The 26,209-nt window shown below is 43.9% G+C and overlaps 1 protein-coding gene across 1 annotated transcript in view; it reads right to left on the reverse strand.

The window, feature by feature from the left end:
- RYR2 (ryanodine receptor 2) overlaps nt 1-26,209 on the reverse strand; it is a 3,458,987-nt gene that overhangs the window by 2,060,836 nt on the left and 1,371,942 nt on the right. The window contains exon 17 of the mRNA XM_085612346.1: nt 4,155-4,288. Coding sequence (XP_085468472.1) covers nt 4,155-4,288 — 134 coding nt within the window. The remainder of the gene's footprint in view (nt 1-4,154; nt 4,289-26,209) is intronic.

Raw genomic sequence — 26,209 nt, forward strand, 5'->3', positions numbered from 1 at the left:
TGTTGAATTCAGTTCCAGGTGTATTTCACAAGGACACGACTGGAAACCCAAAGTAACCTTGACAAAAAAAAGTTCACACCCTCATCACACTGCAGGAGGCAGTGACTAGAATGGGGCCATGGAGGCTTTTGTATTCAGAGCACAGCAACATACTCTGCTCTAAAGGCAGCCCCCTTGACTGTCGCCAACAAAATGCCACAGTGACATAACGGCCTGTCCACAACTCATCGAGGAGGCATGGTGCCCTAATAGATTTATCGACGTGTGTCTTTCTTTTTTATATGTTTAGACTGAAACGGCTGAAGTGACAAAATCCGAGGTTTTTAGCTGAGGTACAATGACCCTACTATGAATGACGGTGTCCGGGAATTTTATACCTCTAGCCTTTGTGTACGGCTACTTTCTCAAAGTATAAAAGGAATTTTACGTTTCTGTAAAGCACTTTTGTTTACCCTCTCCTATTGTCAAAGAGCTGCAAGGATTTCCTGGGACCACAGCAATTTTCAATAGCCCAACATTTTGGACATTCTAAAGTGGTCTCACGGATATTGGAGAATTAAGGGGGGGGGGGGGGTTAGCATATTGGGATGGCCGAAAACTATTAGGTGCATACTTTTATTTACTGACAAGTGCATACATGCAGGGGGCTCACAGACATTTGGAAAATAGTTAACAGGAATTTAGAACAGGCACATCAACATTTGAAAACAGAAGCAATATTTCTCCTGTTCATTGAATCACTTTCCCAAGCAGCGCTCAAGCAGACATTGAGGATGCACTGATTAATGCAAACTATTGCAGTGATTTTGAAATTGCTAAATAAATCTTTCCAACAGTCATGGAATATAACTCAAAAATCTCAAATAAACGATCCTGTCATGGAAAAGGTAAGACACAAAATTATTGTAATGCTAAGGAGAGTAAAAAGGAGAAAACATATACCCACTGTAGCTGAACAGCAGATCACACCACCACTCCCTGTGGCCATTTGCGTGGTTTGTGAGTAGAAGGAATGTCTTCTCTACAGCCAAGAAATGTATTGCTATTGCTGCACCACAGAAAATGCCTGAGAATTCCTGTAACATGCACAATAAAAGGTCTAGCAAACTCAGGAATGTTGAATGTGACTATGTGTGACAAACCCTAACAATCTACTGTTATTCCACCTATTTGTACTGCGAAAACACTTTGGATAGTGTCTCTTAGAGTCGCTAAGATAACCTTTGGCTAAATAGACTGATGTGATCCTAACCTTACCACAATCAAGAGGTGCGGTATTACTTAATACTTTTCGTGTTCTTGGCCCATAAATGGGGAATAACTCACATCAATTGTATTGTGCTAAAATATAACATTTATATAACGCATTAACATCCCTAGTCTGGCTCCGAAGTTTTTCCATATTTTTTCCGCTCGTTTGCCAGGTTACCGCCTTTCATTTGCTGCCACTTACCTGCCAGTGTATTTCTGTGATGTAAGGTGGTATTACCGTATAGAAATTCTAAAACAACTTTATTTGGCCACTTGCTATCAAAGTTCATAAAACATCACAGTGCAATTATCTAAATTCAAGAAATATGAATAGTACTGGCTAAAATGTACATAAAATATATCAAACTAAACACAGTGTGAGTAACTGAGTAAAGCTTTAAATATTAAAACACTTGATAAAGCCAGAAAGGTAACAAGATGGGTGCCAAATATTAATACATTAATACATTAAAATACTGCTTTTAGAACTTTTTGCCTGATCCTCCACATAGCCAGGTGGAACCGCAACACCACAAAAACTACACATTACCTTGTGTCTGCTTTTTACATTTTCAGTGCAACTCTAAGTTCTCTAGCTCCTATGTTGTGACAGAGCAGTAGAGGCAATTTGTTTCTTGGGCACTGATAAGCTGGCAAAACAATAAAACATGCTCAATTGCTTCATTTTGATTAGTACAGAAAGGGCAGTGCCCATTTTTTTGCTTAGATTCTTGTCCCCGCTACCTGTGAATGGAGAAAGGGGCATACACAGCCGCGGCCCGTGGAGGGTGTTCCGTGGGGCGGAAAGGCGGGGCGGGGGAGGGGCAGGGTGGGGGCTACTAAAAACCGGAATATGGATAATTGGAGGTAAGTAAACAATTAAATAAATAAAACGAATTTCGTAGCGCGCGCTGCATCGCAATTTGAGATGCAGGGCGCGCTCCGAAATTCGTTTTATTCATTTAATTGTTTACTTACCTCCAATTATCCATATTCCGGTTTTTAGTACCCCCCGCAGCTGCCCATCCCCCGCCCCGCCTTTCTGCCCCACGGAACTCCCTCCACGGGCCGCGGCTGGGCATACAGTGGGTGCGAGGACGCACACATGCCTGATCCCTCGATTTACTTGGAATGGATTTGTCATATTCACCATCTACCCACACCTGACTTATGCAAAATTATTGTTATGGAGTCTCTTTATCATATTCAGTAAATAATACGGAACTCCTATGTCGGCCAGGATTTGCCACAACTTAGAGCGCATAATAAGGTCAAACACTGATCTAAGATCAACAAACGCCACATAAAGGCGCCCGCCCAAAAGATGAACAGACTTCCAATACAACATCTGGAGAGGGAATACCTGATCTATTGTGCTGGTGTGTTCTTTGAAGCCAGCTTGTAGAGGGGTTAGTATATCTGAAGCAGTCATCCAATCTTTCAGTCTTTTCAAGATGATCCTCGCAAAAAGGTTTTGGGCACTATCAATTAAACTTATAGACCTACAGTTAGAGGGTAGATCACGGACTCCATTCCTAAAAAAAGGAAAGATCTCAGTACCGGCCCAGGAGGGGGGGATGAGGGCCCCTTTCAATATATATTAAAAATTAAAACAAAATATGGGGTCCAAACATCAGTCTCATCCAAGAATAGGTCTCCTGGCACCTTATCTAACCCCGGTGCTTTGTGTAGGACAATTTTATTAATCGTTGCCTTATTTCCTCAGTGCTAAAAACTTTATCTTCTTGATGACCACTTAATGGGGCAGCTTGACCTGCGGTACATTCTAGCCCAGCAAACTACCAGTACAAGTGGCCATAGAAGCCTGCTCAAGGACTTCACTCTGCTCCACAGATGAATACAATTCAAAGAAATGAGCAACCCAATCTGACATCATAATATAATTTTCAACTGAGAAAACTCTTCAGTTGTGCCAGTGAAGACGGTATTCCAAAAGGTGCGAGAGTCAACTCTTTTTGTTGCTGCTTACAGACCCTCCAACTTCCTGATTTCCCACTCTCTTTTTGCTTTCTGTATAGCTTTTTTATAGGCCCCCTCAAGTAGCTTGAACCAGCTGTCTATCATGTGATTAGATTGCACCTGTTAGAGCCCCTCGTGCACCTGTGCACCATTTGTTTTTCCAGGTGGGGTTCTACGTCTCCTGACTAAATGACTGATCTCTACAAAAAAGAGTTGTCCTACCATATCTGTTAAAACATCATGAAATAGTAGAAATTGTTCATTCAGACTGACTGAGCACTATCTACCACTGCCACTGTATTTTAACCAAGGTCAGTACAGGGGCGGCTCCTCCATTAGGGTGGAGGAGCATTGTCCACTGCTTTCTCGCAGTGCGAGAAGCAGAAACATAAAATGGTATGCCGGGTATGCCTGGTTGGGGGCGGGTGGGTTGGCAGATTGGGGCAGAGTGGCTTGCCCAATGCTGTGGGCCCTGACTGTTTGGTTGGCTCTCTGGGGCCGACCAAACCAGTCATGCGCACTCTGCATTTTTTCTATGTAGGTTGCATGCAGCCTACATAGAGAAAATGGCCTCCCCATAGGTGCCCCGCTGAGCACTGTCCCCACCAATCACAACATTGTGATTTGCTGGGGTAGGGAAGGGAGGCTTCCTGTTCCTGCCGGAGGCAGTAGAGCAGCAAAGCAGCAGGAAAACGTGGGACTCGGCCAGGAGCGGAGGTGGCATGGGACCCGGTACAGTACATTTTTTGGTATTTTTAAATCCTCCCTCCCCCTGCAAGAGCCCCCGCGCGACAGACCCCCAGCCGCCCCACTGCCCGCGAGTCATGCTGGCCACGAGTGGGCCAGTAATATCTATAGATTTAGGCCAGCCTCACATACTGTATGAAAATAAACAAGGGGATTATACTTGAGCCTACATTCACCTGCTCACGTGATTGACAAGCCGAGTCTGAAGGAGCAGGTCTCTTCCTGGGAGGAGATTATCACAGATCAGGTGCTGGTTGGACCGCACAGCCACCCCATGGCACACACAAAGGGAGCACAGGACATCCAGAACCTGGAAAGTAAAGTCATTTCCAATTAATTCGCAATTCCACGGCATGAAAAATCTGAAAACTCAATCATAAAACATAACATTTCATTTTCAGGTGGGAAAAGTGATTTTCTACACTATACCAGTAAATGAACTGTTAAAACGCGGCTGAGTCACTGCATTGACTTCAAAACAAATTATTAACATTCTTGAGGATGTGTGGCTTAAGAACAGCACCTGAATCTAGAACACAGGAATATAGCAACATTTATTTGCAGATCACTCATTTTCAGGGTCTTTATCGTATTTCCAATCAAAAGCATTTGCGAAAAACAATTTTGAAGAACAGAGGTGATTAAATTCCGATAGAAAGGCATGAGAAGTAGGGTCGGGCCGGGCTATAGGGCACTCTGGCAGCGCCTGAAGGGATGGTCTGACAGGTCAGTGTGTGGGACGACTTTTCGACTGTGTGTGGGCCTGTTTTATTATGCGGTGGGCCATTTAGTTCTCTGTTATTACCACAAACTTTGCCTTTAGCAAGCACATAAACATGCACTCGACCATATCTTTTTGTATGATATCACCACAATCATTGGCTGCAGCTAGTCCAAATGCACGCTGTCACCCATTTCATTTAAAACACATATAAAGCTTGTCTTTATAAGTTAAAAATTGACCAGATTTGCAAACGTTTTGCTAAAGAGTTGCACTTTTTTTTAGCTATCGGATTCTCTAATGGGGACGGCTTTTGTTTTGGTGTCAGGACAGTGGCTTAGCGAAGGGGGTGTGAGAGGTCAGCCCGCCACAGTGGGCACGAGTTTTGGGGCCGGCGGTCGCCCCCCCCCCCCCCCCCCCCACTCTCATCTGTGGCGGTCGCGGGGCAGCCTAGCTAGCCACTGTGCCCGGGCCTATTTCCTGTCCCAGTCCAACCCTGATGAGAAGTGGGAGATTATCTAATTGTGAAACACAAACGAATAAGGCGTGGCAAACTTGGCCTACAAAGAGGGCTGCATCTAAGCTTGTGTGTGGATTCCCTGTCACCAAGGAGGCAGTGTTTAGGTCCAGGGTTTTTGTTTAATAATGTAATGCCTTCTTACATGTCATTGATCCAGTCATTAATTATCCTTCAACAAGTCATTTGACCTAATGTGGTTCACACACTTGAAAACAGGAAAAGCACAAGACTGGCACTTTGTTTCTTGATGATAATGAATCACCTTGTATCCTAAGGGAGTTCGAGAAGCCAAGCAGAGATGTAAGGAAAGAAAGGCAGAGATTTGAGAAACATCAATACTAGATCCTATATACTGTACTTATTTCCACAATTTGAAGATGCACGCCATCATCAGCCATACTCATCATAAGTTTTTCATTCAAACAGACAGTATTGCTATCATTTCCAGTGACAGCAGGTAGGGCCATACAAATGGGTGGTACTTTCTCCAGAGGTGGGAGTAAATGGCCAGATGTATGATAGGGGGCTTAATTTCCAAATTCCCATGGTCATTTTTATGAATCAGCATTTTTTGGCTTCTAATGTGGCACTGATCGCAGGCAGAGAATCACAACGTATACGTATGTTGCTGACAAGTAGTCTAGAAAGATGGGTCAGTATCTGGCTAACAGAGTTAAAGGCATTACAAAGTTATCTATATTGACTAACACATGCCTTGGTTCTAAACTGCCTTCTGTTCACTTTCAGAATACAGGTTAACGTGCTATACACAAAGAAGATGGAGGCCTTGAAGTGATCATGGTATTCCGACCACTGTGCATGTGCACAAGGCGTATTTGTAATAAATCCAGCTCACATTGCGCATGCACACCATTTTCTATTCACCTTACACATTAGTCCCTAATGAAGAGAAATCACAAAAGCGATTGGATTATCTGATTTCCTTTATTTTACCCTGCTTAGGTACTAAAATACCGGAGACAGGCAGTTAACTTCTCTTTCATTGCAGAAAGCTGCTACTCCACCTTTACTGAACCTTGTTGCTTCAAAATCCTGCTCTTGCTGTCTCCTGAAAGGCTAATGGATAGACTGTGTGAGAAATTTGAGTCAGTGGGGTCCCAGGGGGATTATTAATTACTGGGTCAAAAATTATGACAACCGGGATATATTGCTTCGGATGTCCTGGTGCCACCATATTGCAGACTCTCAAACTGAGAACCAAGTACCTCTTTGAGCACTTAACACTGAGGGTAGTGAGACAGAGCTGTTCAAAGCCTACTCAGGGAGGTGCTGTGGCTAGGAACTCAGGCAACTCACCAAATAACATTGCATTGATCAATGTCCAGAAAGCCAGTACTTCTTCTTAAACAAAGAAAAGTAGTTTAATACAAACTGAACTATATACCATGCTCACAATTACAAATACAAAATGGCAGCTTGAAAAACCAATGGGAACCCCCTTCAAAGGGTTTTTCTAAAGTAAAGTGGGTGCAGAATACAGAAAGTTCACAGAAGTCATTAACCCCCTGGATGCAGACTTGACCATGTAGATCTGAGACACTTCTAACTGTTTGCACGTCATCAGAATATAAACCCCAACCACAATAACTCCTTATATGCCAATAGCAATCATGTGCTATGCATTATAAAACACCTCTTCTCTGCCATGCTCCTTCCACTCTGACCTGTTTTTTTCCCTACAAGACTTCAAAGAAACACCCCTGTGGGGACTGAAGCCAGCAAACTGCCTGATCCTCCTTGGTGTCCCCTGTGAGAACACCCTGTCAGAGAAATACAGCTAATTAACCATGAATGAAGATTTCATCCATGCTCCTTTTCCCTCCCAGGAGAAGACTAATCTCCCCAAATGGGTCTGTTCACAGGGTGATTTGAACTGCTAGTTGGCCAAAAGAGTAATTAACCTGGCCCAGCATGGTAGCTCAAAGCATGAATTTTATTAAGGATAGCTCACAGAAATAGGTCCAATTTTAAAAGTACTTAATGGACACATGGAGAGAATAACTAACTCTGGATATGCGTTGGTATCCCAGATAATTTATAGGAAAGGACAAGTTACCTGCTGTCCTATCTCATGCTATTCAAATGTTATGGTTTAGGCATATTTTACTCAAAGTGAAAAAACTGTTTAAACTAGTGGTCTTCAAACAAGACTCCCCGGAGGGGCCACAGATGCATCTCTGCGGGCCAAATGTGACAATAATACACTGAAACTTGCTGATAGGTTTCATTGTGTTATACTGTAGATATTCCTGTCATTTTGTGTGGGACTACTTTTTTAAAGGAAGTAGGGCTTGCCCCACAGATATTTTGCTCTTGGTATTAAGACTAGTTCCTTGTGCAGGGAAGCTGTTAGTAATTTACTTATCTGTAAAGGCAGTGAAGCTGGGTAGGGAGGCTGAGGCGATATGCCTAGAAAGCACTTTGCAAGACGTGCTTCAGCTGTTTGCAGACGTTCAGAGCCAATTACACCAAATTCATATTGCACTGTGGAAGTTGTATGTTCATGTTATAATGTATATAGGGGTGCAGTCTTGCTGTGGCTTTGAGTGGTAAAGTAGGGCTTTTTGTAGGGATTTTTGTGTGAATGGATTTGAAGAACAGGCACTGGATATGGCTTTTAAGGAGGGTACAGGATAAGGCTTTTTTGGAGTGCTGGACAGGGATGTGGCACTGAACAGGGAATTCAGCTTTAAGGATGTATGGAGCTTTCTAAATGGGACTGGATGGACATCTCAAAGGCATGACTGGATGAGGATCTTCAGAGGAAAGAAGGTGGACTGTGATTTCATGAAAGGGATTGTTTGCATGATTTTAGAGCAGGGTCTGACTATAACATAAAAGGGTCACTAATGTGGTTTCGAAGAGAAGGACGTAATATCGTTTTTAGATGCGTTATCAATGAGTTTTTGCAGAAGTGATATGCATGACATCTTACAGACGGGAACTGGCTGGGGATTTGAAGAAGAAGGTGTAAGGATGGCCTGTTGTACAAAATGTTGCAATTGGGTTTTGTCCATGGTGTCTAGATAGATCTGTATGGGAGGAGGGTTGCATTGCAGTAAGTATGGAGCTTGTAGACGGTGTGAAAAAAGGCTTTGTATGGGAGCTTAATGTAATTTTTCCTTGCATTTATTTTGTGCCGTGTCTCTGTTTTGGTCAGTTACATAGGCTTGGCACATCCTTGCATAGTAAGTAAGGGAGTGGTCCAAGAAGTGAATAGCACATTTAATTTCTTGTCTCATTCCATACATTTCTTTCCTTCCTTCCCTCTTAGTGTGTATTGCCTTCCGTCTGGCACTGATGGTGTGGTAAATACAGAACGAGTCGGTGTCTGCCCGCTTTACGACTTCTCCTCAGGCTTATCTCCCTGAGAAAAACGAAAAAGGGATGGAAGCATTACTTGAATTAATCTCACCCACTGGTAATTACTCTGGGGCTCAATCCAGTCCAATGTTTTTTTACCCACTATGCCACATCAGACAGGAAACATCCATATACAAATCAAACCTAGTCCTGCTCACATAGTAACAGTCCAGCTCGCACTGCCAGGCCTGTTGCCCTGAGACAAGGAACACAAGTAACACCAGACCGGTTTAGGCCTATTTGGGCATCAAAAGTGGGGTGTAGTTTGAGTTTTATTGCTCAATAAGCATGGGACCCACATATGGGATACTCATCACATTAACGGAATCACATTTTGGAAAGCAGGGCAGGAGAGGAGTTATCAAAGAAAGATATATTTAAGAGGAAAACATAGACAGGCCTATCTGGGATGTACAAGGAATAGGACTAGGAAGATTGTAGGCCCCAAAATATGGGACATTGTATCACTTTGTACTTTCAGGTGTCAAGGAAGAGTTACCACCAGTGCTTAATTGATAACAATATACATTTCAGGGCACAAAATATCACTTAGGAGGCCACGGCAGCTCATACCACCCACTTCCTCTGCTAGTGCTACCAAATGCAACTACCAATTGCCTACACGCCCAGTTATGATTATTTTTTTAGTCTACAGTAAATTGCTAAACTCGTGTCCTGCTGAAAGTAGGCAGACAGCACCACCATGTGGTGGAGCATCATAAAAAAGTACCATTGTTAAGAATTTACTGCCAGTGCTGAGCACTGGAATACTCCGGCCCAAATTAAGTACTGGTTACCCCTACATAGGAGTGGTCACATTAATACATTGTCAAATGGAAAATACATTTAGCCTCCGGGTACTCTCGCCAACAGGAAGAAAGACTGACAAAGAACAGTTAAAACTAGTAATTCTTATGAAGATGAGATCCACATTCTTTCCTGGAACATAGCTGGAGCAAAAAAACTGCTCGAAAAAGGTCATCCTCTTCACGAGTGGGACACCTCTGATATAATTGCCTTACAAGAGACATGGGCATTGGAAGATCTCCCCATAGTTGGTTTTACTCACTACACAGTGGTGGCAGAAAAATGTAAACATTATGGCCGTGCACAGGGTGGCCTGGCAGTCTATGTTGCATTAGCTCTAAACATTACATCAGAGCAGCTGAATTCTCCAGATCCTAGAATTCAACTTATTAAACTTACGTATCATCGTTTGGGGAAAAAAGACATCAGTAATATTGATTAACTATTATACGCAACCAACGGTTAAAAAAAACAAGCATTTACAATGCAATGGTCTCGGCACTGTTAAAGTTAGAGCTATTGACATTGCTCATGACATTATTTTTGTTTGTTTTTGCTTTTAAAACATTTAAAGAAACGGCATTGTTATTTACAATGTCCATAGCTTAATCACTCTCAAATGCGAGACTTATTGCATTTGCACCCACACACAGAGCCACACACACAAAGCCACCCACACACACACACAGAGCCACCCACACACACACAGAGCCACCCACACACACAGAGCCACCCACACACACTTGGAATGCTGTTTGCGTTTTTTGTTAATAGAAAATAACAGAATGCTTTAAACATTATGTTAAAAACTATGGCGCAAAGTGAAAATTTAAATTTGACCAGCCAGGTAGCCACACTTTTAAATAGCCCTTTAAAACATGCCACAGCTATTTATTTTCCACTCTGTTGTAGTACAGCCTAGGGCTGGTGGTACAGTGTTACCACAGAATTCGTTCTGTAGCCACTTGCCTCCGTAAAAGTAGAAGTTATGCATTACTGCCAGTACTCAGAAGCCCTGAAAACAAGCACTTCTCCATTCTCCAGACTTCACAAACAAGATATGCCATTGTCTGGGAGTTTATCAACATTTGTAGTTTGAAACCTTATAAAAACATGAAAGCAACTCATCACATCCGATTTGAAACACCTAAAATTGCACCACTGTTTCTCACATATATCTACTAAGAAGAGATTGGGAATATTGCCTTGCGTGTACACCCATGACACCAAATGATAGTAGAGACTGCTGCTTTAAGAGCGCCTGTTAGTGCCTAGTTGATGAATGAGATGAACATTGTAATTTTCAAATATAATTATATGCAGATATAATTAAAAATACACGATATCCGGTAGTAATGCAGCCAACATTCCACCAGGTTAGGCAACTACAAAGAGATAAGGTAAAGGGCTGAACACATCCCAAAAATATTTTGCATGTGCTGTGCAGAGATAAATAAAAATACACGATGTCCGGGAGTTTGACGGGATGTATGCGGGAGTGAGACACTAACATTCCATCAAGTTAAACATTTGTGGGGAGATTAGATAAAGGGCTGAAGACATCCCAAAAACACTTTGTGGGTGCTGTGCAGATATAAATAAAAATGCATGATGTCCAGGAGTTCGATGGCGGGGGAGAAGGTTGTATGCAGGAGTAAAATGCGAACATTCCCCAAAGTTATACAGCTGCTGGGAGATTAGATAAAGGTCTGAAGATATTCCAAAAACACTTGCAGGTATAAATAAAAATGCACGATGTCCGGGAGTTCAATGGAGGAGGGGCTGAGGGATGTATGCAGGAGTAAAGCGCTAACATTCCACCAAGTTCGACAGCTGTGGGGAGATTAGAGAAACTGCTGAAGACATGGCCAAAAAATGTTGTTGCTGTTGTGCTGGTCAATTAAGCGAGGGTGTTTTTGCACCATACAGAGACTGCTATCGTAAGGGTGCCTGTGAGTGCCTCGCTGATGAATGTCCTGGCTACAAAGAACAGACGGAGACTGCTGCTTTAAGAGCGCTTGTTAGTGCCTCGTTAATGAATGAGATGAGATGAGCACCGTAAGTTTCAAATATAATTATATACAGTTACAGGGATGTATGCAGGAGTAAGACGCCAACAGTCCACCAAATTATACAGCTGCGGGGAGATTAGATAAAGGGCTGAAGCTATTCCAAAAACACTTTGTGGGTGTTGGGCAGATATAAATACAAGCATTTGCAATCTAATAAGTCTCGCAATTGCGAGACGTAAAGCTATTGCCCTTTTAAACATAAAAGTGGGCACTGCGTTAAAGCGGGGCGCCCCCAATTACTCACAAAGCGGGGAAATATTTAAAAACACACCACAAAGGGAAACCGAAAGGAGAAACCTGAGCAGGAGGCAAGGCTTCCCTTAAAAACATACATTATGAACTGGAAGCGCTAAAACTGAACAGTTAGGACTCTGTGTAAGCTGAAGGGTCACCCAGAAGATGTTGCGTATTTTGGAAATCGCTGACATTCCAAAGGGGAAACGTTAAAAATGTGTTTGCTTTTTTGTTGCTTTTCTTAAAATAGGGCGAGTATGGAAACAGCAATCGGCTCTCTGAGTTCGCGCAAAGGGTAATAAAACACAGAGGGTGGCGAGCACAGATCTGCCGGTAGAGTAAGCAAGAATAAACAAATGTAAAAGTCGCACTGTAGATGCGATCGGGATGATTGTTTCTAGATGCACATCCCCGTAAAGGAAAACGGAAGATGAAGGAGGGGCCATCACACGCTAGACAGAGTGATGGCCAAATAGATAATTGGGATGATTGCTACCAGATGCACGTCTATGTCAAAGAAATGTGAACTAAACGCCAGAATGCCATAGTCGTACTCACTGTTTGATGTTGTCCCCTAATGCTTTGCTCAGACTCTTCTTGGCTGCTTCCAGCTCGCTCACAAAAGTCGCCATCTTTGAGCCCACCCGCACGACTTCTTGCAGAGCAAAAGATTGAAAACAGAAAAACACCGCCGAACAACAAACCAAAGTGCGCCCGCTCTCCTCAAAATTTGTTTAAACAAGCAATTGCATTAATTATGTAAGGAGGGAGAGGGTTTTTATTTGTAAATAAGCCCGGTGTGATTAACAGGTGTGGCGACGCCGGTTCGACTGTGTTCAGTGTATCGACTTTGGAGGTGAATCTCGCAGTGAACAGTTGTGTGACACAAATTAATTCATGGCATGCAGGACGCACACCGATTTTAGTGTCAACTTCACCTACAGAGCATCCTCACTGGGTTGAAAGTGGAACTTGTGACTGGCGGGATGCAGCCACGTCCAATCACCTAAAACGTAGATTAAATTATGCTAAAAAAATACGACTAACATGTCTGCAGTGGTCCCATTAGCGCCGCGCACGTGAAATACCCACAGAGGCGCTAAAGAGAGTCCAATGGGAAGCATACAGAGGCATCCCCAGCCCCCTCTGATTAAATAAACGCTTCCCTCCCCCCCTCCACCCGGGCCCCGCTGAGCGCCGAGAGGCCGACCCTGCTCCGCAATTTTCATCTAGTTATTCGCTGAGTTCTGACGTCGGACTGAGGGGGGACAAGGGGAGGGGGTGGGTATATTGCCGCTTGGTGTGTACGCCGAGGAGCAGAGAGGTGGTCGCTTTAGGAGCCGGGGCTGTGATGCTGCCGTTTGTGCAGCGCACATTGGGAAGCAGGTCGGCTCTCTGTGCGCATGCGCACTGGAGGAGTACTATGGAAGGGATGATGTCTGTAGCCTGTGTTGGTACACAAGAGAGGATTAGGGAGCTAACGTTTTTTAAAGCGTGGCGGCGTGTACTCAGACAGAGCTGGGGGTGAAACATTGCACTGTGTGTATAACTGAAGAGCTGGGGTTAAACATTGTACTGTGACTGCGTACACACCCGGAACTGGGTGTGTTTGCACAGTGTGTGTACACACGCAGAGCTGAGGTGTAACATTGCACTGTGTGTGCACGCGCAGAGCTGAGGTGAAAAATTGCACAGTGTGTGCACGTGCAGAGCTGGGGGTCATTGCACTGTGTGTACACACGCAGAGCTGAGGTGAAACATTGCACTGTGTGTACAAGTGTAGAGCTAGGGTGAAACATTGCACTGTGTGTGCGGCACCATCCTGAGCCCTGCAAAAACATACCGAGACACCACCGCCTTTCTCCGAGGCGAAGCACAAATGCCTCGGAGAAACGCAGTGGCGTTTTTGGATTCGGGGGCGTGTTTCTATTTCTCTCCTCTTGCCATTGGCTGGAGGAGAGAAAAACACGCCCTGCGAAAAGCAACGAAAAAACACGCCCCCCAATCCGAAAAGGACGGGGCCTGTTTTGCGCGACAAGCCTCTTCTCCAATGGGTGGCCAGCATTTAAGAGGCCAGCCAATGGAGAAGAGGAGAGAAGAGGGGCGGGTTCAAGCCCCTCTTCTCCAAAACACCCGAAGTCATTAATTCTCGCGAGCGAGACTGCGCAAGCGCAGCCTTCGCTAGCCGAGACCTAAAAAGGACAACAACGCACTTCTAATCAAAATCATTTCGGACTTACGTTGTGCCGAACCAGCTTGGAACATAGTTCTGACCTGAGATTTTAACGCAAACCTGCTCCACACACCTGACGAAGATGAAATCTTGACAGCTTACAATATTTTCTGGTGCGTATAGCGACAGCTTTCAAATAGGCCGATTTGTCCAGACCATATTGGCCAGCAGCAGGTAACAGCCTAAAAATATCAGGGAATGTTTGTGAATAATGGAAGATCGGAAGAAGATACTCTGCCCAAATACACGTATCACGGCCCAAGGTCCCAATCGACACTTGATTACACGATCATAACGCTCCCATTAATGCCATTCCTTGCTCATTTCCATATAGAGTATACCACACTAAGCGATCATTCAATTCACCACATTGTCTATAACTTGAACTTGTCAAGATTTCAAGCCTCTACATCACAGGAAGGCAACTTAAAAACGTCTCACCTGGTCAAGCGAAACTTATCAGCAGCAATTTATAACAACTCACTGAGTCTGTACTAGTGAATACCAACAGGGTACAAGCATGGTCTAAATTTCTGAATGAACTTTCAACCGTAAGGACAAAACCTTGGCATAAGGTAACATGTTCCAATCCATATAAAGGACTAACAAGTGAGGTACAAAAATTACACACAAATAACAGTAAAGATGCCACATGGGAAGCATTTCGGCAACAGAGGAAACTTTATAAAAATAAGCCATGGGAGAACAAAAGATAGTGTGCGGACAACTTCTGGGTCAAACTAATACACAAAGCAAGATATCACAATTCAAATAAATTGTGGCAAACAATAAACCAGTTGAATTGGCCAAGGAACATCTTAAAATCAAATGTGCAGGAACAGTACTGGGCCAACTACATAAACCAGAAATTAAGAATGCAGTATCATACTTCTCAACAGATACAGACATCGCAGGATCACCTAAGTCATCCCCATCAATTATATACAAGAGACCACTCCACCCACGCAAAAGGCACAAATGAGATCCTTGGCCTAACAGGGGAATCCAACATAAACAACAATCCTAATTCAGCGGACGCCATAAAAAGTATAATAAACAAAAGCAAAAGACATGGTGCTCCAGGAGACAACGGTGTTCCACAATCCATTTTTAAACATGATCCAGCTTTCTGGAGCACTCCACTAGAGAACATTTTCGCTGAAGATGAGTTCCTAAACCAAATTCCTGACAGCTGGCAAGAATCAATGATAATACCAATATACAAAGGGGGAGAAAGAGAAAATCCATATAACTAAAGACTTATTGCATTACTGGATGTTGAATCAAAATACCTTGCCTCCTTGATCCTGGAAGATCTGGTCAACTGGTCCGATGAACTCAACCTGATCCCTATAAACAGGACGGGCTTTAGAAAGGGTATAGGAATCATGTCCAACATCTTATCTATCTCCCTAACAGTAGAGAAATGTAAGAAAAATAAACAAAGTTTACATCTCTGTTTTATTGATCTAAAAGCTGTTTTCGATAATGTGGACCGTAAACTTCTGTGGGCCAAATTATGAGCATGGAACATCCCAGAAAGAATTTTAAAAGGATTAATGTTATTTTACACTGATACATGGGTAAGAGTGAAACTTGGGAATGGCTCAAGAGTCTCAAGACAATTATACACGAATAAGGGCCTGAAGCAGGGATGTGGGTTGACCCCACATTTATTTAATCTTTTCATATCCGACCTGTCAGTAAAACCTAATAAAATCAACTCCCATTCCCTGCATCTTCGCATTTTAAGCCTTTCGCACCTTGCCTATGCCGACGACATTGTCTTACTCAGTTTAACCAAGATTGGTCTAACCGGATTAATAACTGAACTTGTAGAATTTCTAACAGCAAATAAGTTAGAAATCAACATAACAAAAACTATGCTTACTAGTAATCGGCCAGCCCATCTGTATAACATCTTGCTAGAAGGAAAATCTCTGGAAAATGTGTCTAGCTATAAATATCTGGGATTTTACATTGATAATAAACAAACTCATCGCGAACAGAAGAACTTCATGGCTCAATGGGCAAGTGCATTAACTTTTGCTTAGAAGTAATTGGCAAAGAAACTGGAGGGCCCATCGTTTGGACCACTGATCTCGGTAATAACAGACAAAACACTTCCAACTTTAACATATGCGAGCACAGCTCTTAATGGAAAAGAATCAACTCTTCTTAATAACTTAACCACTAGCATTTTAAAAAAAGTTTTAAAATTTCCTCAAACCACTTCGCCAGCACAAATACGCCTGCAATTCGGCCTAATTAATGAAACATTGGGCAGACTCTTCTCATCAATAAAAGTTTGGTATCGCATAAAACAAAACAAGGAGAACTCTAGCCTTAACAAAGCACTATGGTTAGAACTTGAGAAAGGGAAAAAATGAGTTTTTGCACAATGCACCTAAATCCACTAGCACTTTGGACCGTTGGAACAAAAACCTGCCCTTTTCAACACTTAAGTTAGCACTAAACAAAGCGGCAAAACTCCATTCTCTACTATTGGACAAACGGATTTTTAGCCAAGATCCCATTACGGGACAGTACTCAACAACTGTAAAGTCCTCAAACCAGCGGCTTACCTAGATCTAACTTTTTTGCTCCACTTAAAAAACAGCTAATTGCACTGCACTTTGGAAAATATCCCTCACTTTCAGACACTCCAAGGTGGAAAAACATTGGCTCAAAAATGTGTTGCCAGTGAAAAAGAAGATCTTATCCACCTGATAAGTATCTGTCAGACAGTTCATCCATCGCTTTATTGAGGAAAGCCTTCCTGGATAGAGGAATACGATCTTGCAGATCCACTATTATGAAAGGGCTTGATCCATTTGACCCTCAGATGAACTGCAAACTGGTTACGTTCCTTCACATACACGATCAGGCTGTGAAGTCTAAGCCCCTACACGAGGGTCTAATCACTGAAGGAACCATGCCTACAATAACTGATCTGCTCGATTGCCATCTCAAGAACGGAACTGTGTTCAGCCTATTGCTACACTCGCCAGGCAGGAAACAAACAGGACCCGCACAGGATCAATGATTGTTTAAACATAGAAATATAAGAGACTTAGAGACTCCAATATTTAATGTACAACTTATTCCTGCAGGAAATGAAGCTAATAAGTCTGCCACCTGTTAATTGATGGTTTTATACCTGTCTGTCCCAAACAAAACAATGGTCTTTCATGTTTTAGACACCACTTTACAGGATTCTAGAAAGTATTTATGGACAATTGAAGATTTTTTATAACTGTGAGACATTACATTGTGATCTATTGAGTTGATGAATTGATTTTAAATGTTTTAATTAACTAAACAATAAACTTTACTTACTTACTTACTTAGTATTCAACAGAGCAGATATGCGATTTCTCACAGTAGATTACCTACTTTATATGTACAAAATTTAGAATAATGTCACATTCTAAAGGACATGTGACCTACATTACATCAGCCAAAGACCTTTATTTTGCAAAGTTTTGCTGCAAGCATAAACAGTTTTCGGCTTCTGGGTGACATACAACAGGATAAAGAAGCTGACATGCTTTGAGAGTAATGATGCTCATCTAATGAACTATCTTTTTACAACTAAGGCACAGATTTATGTTGTGGAGCTGTGGTGGTTCGCATGTAAAGTGTGTCATATAATTGTGTTGCGCTTAATTTTGCATTTCACTCGTATTTTCTACTGATGCATAAAGGGCGACTAGATTGGTTTTATTTTAATTCTGGCATTAGTCACTGAACTGTAATGGTATGTTGAAATCTCCATTTATTCATAAAATACATATTTAGCGACCGTCCTTGGTACAGTTCACCATTCTTTTTGCGTTAGAGTGGTATATACATCTTGATTAATACTATTTGCAGGTGTGAAGAGCTGTGTAGTTGCGCTCACCCAGACACGCCCACAAAGATTTGTTTTCACAAAATGTTCACTACGGATATACTTTTAGAGACTTAGTGACTGTAGAAACAGGAACTGCAAAGGATGAAACTTTGATTCGGAGTAGGAAAATTTGTAAAATGCCTACTCCTACTTTATGATTTCAAAGAATATGAATTTCATCGATTAAATCAAGCCAACAATTTTATTGGTGTTTGTGTAGGTTGGAATTTCAGCAGTTTCTCCCCTCCACCAAGGCACTAAGTTATCTCATATAACTATTATTCATGACCTGCCATGCACAGAGTCATTGTGAATGATGCCATTTCAGATGTTGTAGAGATGTTATGAATGATGTCGTAGAACATGTAATTAGTTATGTAATATGTGGGGTAATCAGTTATGAGTGGCGAGGACGCGAGCTATAGTTACTTTAGGGCACAAGCTATAGTTACTTGTGATAACTATAACCAATGAATATCAGTGATTTAGTTTAACACGTTAAATTTTAACTGACATTTTCACCTAACTATAACGTCCCTTTAACTGTTTTTTTCAGTGAAGTTCTACTTTTTTTAACGTAAATTACGGTATTATTTAAATTCCTAACTATAACATCACTTTACCCTTTAGCAGAGAGAAGGGGGTGAGGTATATTTGTATCTCCTCCATTCTATTGCCATCTTGGGTCACACCATGTGTAAATAAAGAAATTAGATTGAGGATCTAGTAAGAACAAACACATGAAGAATAGAAGATCACTTGACCTCAGGATAGAGGTGGGCAAGCCAGCAGATTTTAGGGCAAGATGAACCAGAAACCAGCCAGGGGTCTGGCTTGGCCATAACCGCAAAGCATGAGCCAAGTCTTTGCACGATTTGGCCTGAAAATCATACAACTAATATGAACTCAAAATACAAGAAAATCTCTTTAAATTTCAAAAATAAAATTGTTTCTAAACATAAACTTTGATACATTCAAGAATACCTCTGTGCCATGGCTTCATTGCCATGAGGCAGCCAAGAAAGATATACATTTGTCATGTGCCCTCTATTAGTGTCCAATGTTGTTATATATAAAGCAAAAAAGATTTTAAAAGTTAACAGCCCATGTGGTATTTCTCAAAAAGTTGCACATACAACAATTGTTTGTTATATACCTAGAATATATTCCTTTATTTAAAAAATGTTCCTCAATACAGTGTGGGCAAATAGAACATGTGCCACACCTGTAGTTCCCCACAGCTTTTTGTCTAAACAGGGTAGTTTGGCTTTCGCCATCAATTTTCTTATATGTCCTAACTAGTGACTTTCTTATGGTCTTATTTCGCCTAAATGAAAAGAGGGGTTTTGTCAAAGGTGTCGGGAGGACCATGGAAACGCGTCAACGCTTCATCTACGTAATCCGTGGAAGTAGCTAATTCTGTAGCTAAGGAAAATAGATTATGTAAAGGATTAGCCACATAATTGTTTAGATCAGATATGTTTTTTAATGACAAAATGTATTGTCTTTTTTTCTCTCTCTGTTGATGTAATGTCTGTATGTATGATTAGAAATATATGAATTTAAGGTTTTTTATAGGATACATGATTTTAACTGTAGAAGAATTTGATATTAAAGCTACTGTATTTGTTTTTTAGCGTTTTTTAACCATTATCGTGATATCTGTGACTTTTTATAATAAAAGAATATATTCTAGGAATATAACAAACAATTGTTGTAAGTGCAACTTTTTGAGATCTACCACATGGGCTGTTTTTGCTAAGTATTTTGAGATTGAGTATTGAACCAAGGGATCGTATATTTTTCCACCAAGGGATAAGAAAACAAGTTACTTACCTGTAACTTTGGTTCCCCAGTATTGGTAACTTTCATAGATTCTCATGCTTTGTATCATTCCCCGTCGTCGGAATGGGAGCCTCGGTAAATAAAAAATATATCATAACCATAGAAACAAAAGAGAAAATAGGCCTAGGCCTCATCTCATTTTGTAGAATATCATCCTCTTTGTGTAAAAGAGCCCAAACTTTTGCCAGGACCAATCAGCACAGCCTCACCCTTTGGAACCTTCCTGAGAGAGCTCAGAGCCTCAGATTTTCGTAGCCGTTGTGCCAACAGCCACTACCTCAGTAAACCGGCAGAGCTTTCCCAGGGGAGGTGGGTGGGCGCATGAGGATCTATGAAAGTTACCAATACTGGGGAACCAAAGTTACAGGTAAGTAACTTGTTTTCTTACCCCAGTATTGGAACTTTCATAGATTCTCATGCTTTGTATCAGAATAGTTAGCAGTAAATACTAAAGCACATTTTGGTAGACACTCGGCCTTACATAACCATCTCAGTTTACAGTAACAACCAGTACATGGTAATCAAGAAAAACAATCATTACTGAACCAAATGTGCTTACCAGGATGGAGGGATTGTAGGGAAAGCTCACCTCTCAATGAAAAAGATTCCTGAGGACTGCTTGACCAACAGCCGCGTCATCTCGTCCCACCGACTCCAGGCAGTAGTGTTTCGCGAAGGTGTGTACACTGCTCCACGTTGCTGCCCTGCAAATGTCTTTGATAGCAACTCCAGCAAAAAGAGCCACTGAAGATGGCATCGCTCGTGTAGAATGAGCACGGGCCCTTCTGTCCAAAGGTTTGCCCGCAGCCTGATGACAGAATTGAATTGCACTGGAGATCCAGCGGGAAATGCCACTCTTAGCGAGAGGCAACCCCTTCCGTGGTGCACTGTAGGAAATAAATAACTGTGTAGACTTCCTGAAAGATCGTGTGCGCTCGAGATAGAATTTCAGACATCTCTGGACATCCAAAGAATGCAATGTTCGTTCCGCCTGGGTAGAAGGACGTGGAAAAAAGGAATTCAAAATCAAGGGTTCATTCAAATGAAAATCCGAAGGTACCTTCGGGATGAATTTTGGGTTGGTTCTCAAAATTAGCACATCCTTTTTGAACTGCAGAAAAGGCTCCACTATGGACAGAGCCTGGAGTTCACTAACCCTCCTAGCCGAAGTCAATGCTAAGAGGAGGGCTAGTTTCCAAGATAGGAACTTCAAGTCCGCCCTGTGAATCGGCTCAAAAGGAGCTTTCATGAGCTGAGCCAGTACAAGGTTGAGCTGCCAGATTGGTGGGGGTGCTCGGACCGGAGGATACATCCGAAACAACCCTTTAAGGAACTGTTTTACAATCCTTGCGGACCATAGAGATCGCCCCGATGTCTTTAGTCTAAAACGGGATATGGCAGCCAAATGTACCTTGACCGAAGAGTGCGCCAAACCTGACTTAGCCAGTGACAGGATGTAAGGCAAAACCTGATGTGGCCGGGATTTATAAGGATGGAGTTTATTCCTCTGGCACCACAGACAAAATCTCTTCCATTTTGCCCTGTATGTCTTATTAGTGCTTGGCACCCGCGCCTGAGACAAAACATCCCTGCACTCCCTGGAGAGATTCAGATGACGGAATTCTCTGTGTTCAGGAGCCACGCTGTCAAGTGTTGTGACTTCGGATCCGGATGGAGCACCTGTCCCTGATCCCGCGACAACAGAAATGGAATCAGCGGCAAACGAATTGGGCGATCCTGGGAGAGCAGCAGGAGTTCCGTGAACCAGAACTGCCGGGCCCATGCTGGAGCAATGAGAATCATCTTGCATGGTTCCGCCCTGACCTTCCTGAGAACTCGAGGAATGGGAGGAAAAGCGTAGCAAAATACGCCGAACCAAGCAATCGAAAGGGCATTCCCCAGCGATCCTCGATGGGGAACCTTGCTTGCGTAAAACCGACATTTGGCGTTCTCCGGGGACGCAAAGAGGTCTATTGTCGGAGTACCCCATCTCTCGAACACTTCCTCCAGCATGGCCTGGTCCAATTCCCACTCGTGAGTCACTTTCCTCTGACGACTCAGAGCATCCGTTGTGATGTTGAGACACCCTGCTAGGTGCTCGGCCTGTAGAGTGATGTTGTGAGAAATCGCAAAATCCCAGATCGACTGAGCCTCTTTGGACAGAGTTCGTGATCTTGTTCCCCCTTGCTTGTTGATATAGTGCATAGCTGTCGTGTTGTCTGTCCGGACCAGCACTGCACGATCCTGAAGTCTGGGAAGGAACGCCAGCAAGGCTAAGCGGATAGCCATCAGATCCAAGAGGTTGATGTGGTTTAGGCTTTGCGCTGGACTCCAGTGACCGCTGATTTGAAGCTCCTGGAGTACCGCTCCCCAGCCTTCTAAGGAGGCATCTGTGGTCACCACCATAGGAGAAGGAGGGGTCCTGAATGTTAACCCTACTGCGATGTTCTCCTTTACCAGCCACCACTCGCAGGCCTTGCGCATCCCTGGTGTTATCCACACCTTGTCGTTGAACGACCCTTCTGCCTGGCGCCATTGTTTGTCTAACTCCTCCTGCAGATGACGCATATGAAGCCTGCAATGCGGTATTAATGGTATGCAGGATGATATCGATCCGAGTAAGGACTTGTACCGGCGAACCGACACATTTTTCCTCTGCAGCACTTGACGAGCGGAGGTGATCAGCTTGCATTGACGCTCCTCCGACGGACGAGCGGTGCATAGTGTCGTGTCCAGAATAGCTCCAAGGAATCTTGGGGACCTGGAAGGTATCAGCACCGACTTGGATCTGTTGAGCTGAAGACCCAAGTGGGCGAACAAGTGAATGCAAGTTGATACTGCTTGAGAAGCTGCCTTGAGCGACGGAGCCTTGACGAGCCAGTCGTCCAAGTATGGGAAAACCTCTAAGGATTGTTTCCTGAGAAACGCCGCGACTGGTGCCAGCATCTTCGTGAATATCCGAGGTGCAGATCGAAGGCCAAACGGAAGCACCTTGAACTGGAAATGGCTCTTGCCTACTGTGAAGCGTAGATATTGCCTGTGAGCTGGGTGGATTGGAACGTGGAAGTACGCATCCTCTAAATCCAGGGACGCCAAAAAATCGCCCGGATTCAGTAGATGGAGAATATCCTGGAGAGTGACCATCCTGAAGGAGAGCTTGATGAGATAGGTGTTGAGCTCTCTGAGGTCTAGTATAGGACGCCACGTATCTTCCGTCTTCCGAACCAGGAAGAACCTGGAATAGAAACCCTTGCCTCTTTGCGAAAGAGGTACCGGTTCTATCGCCCCCTTGATGAATGGTTGGTGGGCTTCGAGATGTAACAGTCGGAGATGTTTTGAGGGACGGGCGTCCGGAGCTCTCGTTGGAGGAAGATGTTGGAATTCCAACGTATGGCCACTCTGAACAATATTCAAAACCCACCGGTCCGATGTTATAAGGACCCAGCTGTCCAGACAATCGGAGATCCTGCCCCCAACCGGTGTTCTTGGTCGGGGAGGAACAGTAGTCAGAGCCAGGAGGCCGCTATTGCCTCTTGGCATTGTCTCGTCCCTGATGATTCTGACGTCCTCTCTGGGACTGACGAGAGAAAGATGCCGATTGACCTTGGCGTTGGTTTGAATACTGATTCTTATATGACTGTCCTGACTGTGTGGAATACGGACGTTGGTTTCCTCTATAAGTAGAAAACCCTCGCCCACGTGCTCCTCTAAATGGAACCTTGCGATAATTTAAGGATCCTAAGGACCTTGCCGTGTCCGTGTCCTTCTTTATGCTCTGCAGAGCCTCATCCACATGCTTACCAAAAAGCATTTCTCCATCAAAAGGAAGGTCCAGGATCTTATTTTGGACCTCCTGACGGAACCAGGTTGCTTTTAACCAGCCCTGACGGCGCAAGACCGCTGACCCTGCCAAGGCCCTGAAAGCGGTAGAGGCTATGTCCATAGCACAGTCGATGATCTCCGAGGAACATCTCTCCCCTGCCATAAGGGCCTGTTTGGCCTCCTCTTGATTAGAGTCTGTTAAGAGGTCCACAAACGGTTCCATGTCGCACCACATCTGGCGGTCATACCTGCCTAGAATGGCTAATGAATTTGCTGCCCGAACCAACAAACTGGCCATGGTGGAAAATCTCTTCCCCACATTGTCCAACCGCCTGCCATCCTTATCCGGAGGTGTAGTCAAAGGCGTTGAAGGATTCTTGGACTTGCTCTGTGCGGCTTGAGATATCACAGAGTCAGGCTTTGGTTGTCCAAGGAGACATGCAGGACTGCCCTCAGGGGCCTTGTATTTCTTCAGCCGGGGAAGACCGGGATGACCGTTGCCGGGTTCTGCATAACCTTGATCCCTTCATTCCATACATGCTCAATGATAGGAATTGATCTGACAGACTTTCTGTACTGCGCTTTAAATTCGTATAGGAAACAGTCCGACTGTTCCACTGTGAGAGGCAGCCCAAATCTTGTGGATGCACGCTCCATAAGATTATGGACCCAATATCTGCCGGCGGCGACACGTTTGTGTCTCGCCCTGTATCATCCGGATCTTGCATTCCCGTATCATCTAGATCCACATCCGGATCCCCTGGATCAGTAAGTGGGACCACGTACTCCAGGACGCCCCTTTGCTGGGGCAGCTGTGCGCGGTACAAAAATCAGTAACATAACATAACATAACATAACATACTCCTCATCTCTCCATTCGTATCCACATCCTGTGCGTCGTCATCGGCAGGTTCCGTAAATGAAGATTGAGGAACCACTACTGGTACCACTACTGGTGAAGTACGTGGGATATTCTCAGGAGGAGGAGGCAAGTCCACTGGCGGCCCGCGCGGGACCACAGATGTAGATGGACGCAGTGGTTGAACTTCAGGGCGTGACGGAAATCGAGCTCTGTAATCCTGCAACATCAAGTCCTGTCGCAAAGTCTGAGGACGAAATTCTTGCTGAACATATTGTTGTTCCTCTTGCTCAGCTTGCTCATAGTACTCCTCCGTATCAGTGTCTTGCTGCTTTACATGCAGCTCCGAGGGACTGTAGGCGTCACCATACTGCTCATCCACATCCTCATCTTCCGATTCATCCAGCAGCATGGATGGTGGTAAAGGCGTCACTTGTCTCGGAGATGTCATCTCCGGTGTAATCTTCAACTTCTGTATCGTAAATCCAGAAATTTTACTCGTCGACGGTCTCGTCGACGGTCCCGTCGTCGGAGCCGTCGTCGAAGGGATCACCAGCGTCGACGAAATAGACGACGAACCCGTCGACGGCACGGTAATCTTTGTCGATGGAGTATGAATCGTCGTCGATAATACGGTCGTCGACGATGCCTGAATCGTCGTCGATGGTAGGGTCGTTGACAAAGCCTTTTTCTTCGTCGACAGTACACTCGTCGACGGAGCTTTTTTCATCGTCGACGGGACAACTGTCGATGGTCTCATCGACGAGCTCGTCATCAGCAGCATCGACGTCGCCGTCGCCGTCGTTGTCATCGTCGTCGTGGTCTTCGTCGTCGAAACCGTCGTCGACAGGATCTTCATGGAAACTGTCGTCGACGGCGAGAATGAAGCTGTCGTCGACGAAACAGGAATAGATATCGTCGACGGTCCCGTCGACGAACTCAAGGAAACTGTCTTTGGAGTGGTAATCGTCGTCGACGTACCTGCTTGAATCACCGTCGACGGACGCTGCTTCTTCACAGGAACCATCTGTGAAGTTCCTGCAGAGTGTTTCTTCGCAGGCTTTTCCTTTTGGGACGGAGGAGAAGATATTGAAACCTCCTTTTTATCCCTAGAGGCTGTGTCCACACCAACAGCCTGTCCCTGCCTCTCCTTTACACTTCCGTGAGGAGATTTTTTGGGACCAGCCTCCTCAGACCTTTCAGAGATCCCATGAGGGGCTTTGACAGGGGGTTCTTCAGAGATGGAGGGAGATGACCTACCCCTCTTCCTTGATCTCCTGGAGGAAGTGCCAGAAATTGAATCTTCCTCATCTGGCGAGACAACCTCCTTTCTGGTCTTCAGTTTTTGCAGCCATGTCAGCAGATGACCCTCTCTGTCTCGTAAAGTCTTGGTTGAAAGAGTGCGACAAATCTTGCAGTCTGTGGCCTTGTGCTCCGGGTATAAGCAGTAAATACAACTGTCATGCTTATCTTCCACGAAAAGCCTCTTCCCACAAGAAGCACAGGGCCTGAATAAGGCTTTCTTCTCCTTCTGTGACATAATGTCACTATAGATGTTAAATGTAAATCCTGAAAGAACAATGAGAAAAAACTGAGCAGAGCTCAGTGGAGACACCCTAGCACAACGTGCGGTAGAAAAATCTGAGGCTCTGAGCTCTCTCAAGAAGGTTCCAAAGGGTGAGGCTGTGCTGATTGGTCCTGGCAAAAGTTTGGGCTCTTTTACACAAAGAGGATGATATACTACAAAATGAGATGAGGCCTAGGCCTATTTTCTCTTTTGTTTCTATGGTTATGATATATTTTTTATTTACCGAGGCTCCCATTCCGACGACGGGGAAT

Source organism: Triturus cristatus, chromosome 6 (genome assembly GCF_964204655.1).
Source record: "Triturus cristatus chromosome 6, aTriCri1.1, whole genome shotgun sequence".
Taxonomy (NCBI): domain Eukaryota; kingdom Metazoa; phylum Chordata; class Amphibia; order Caudata; family Salamandridae; genus Triturus; species Triturus cristatus.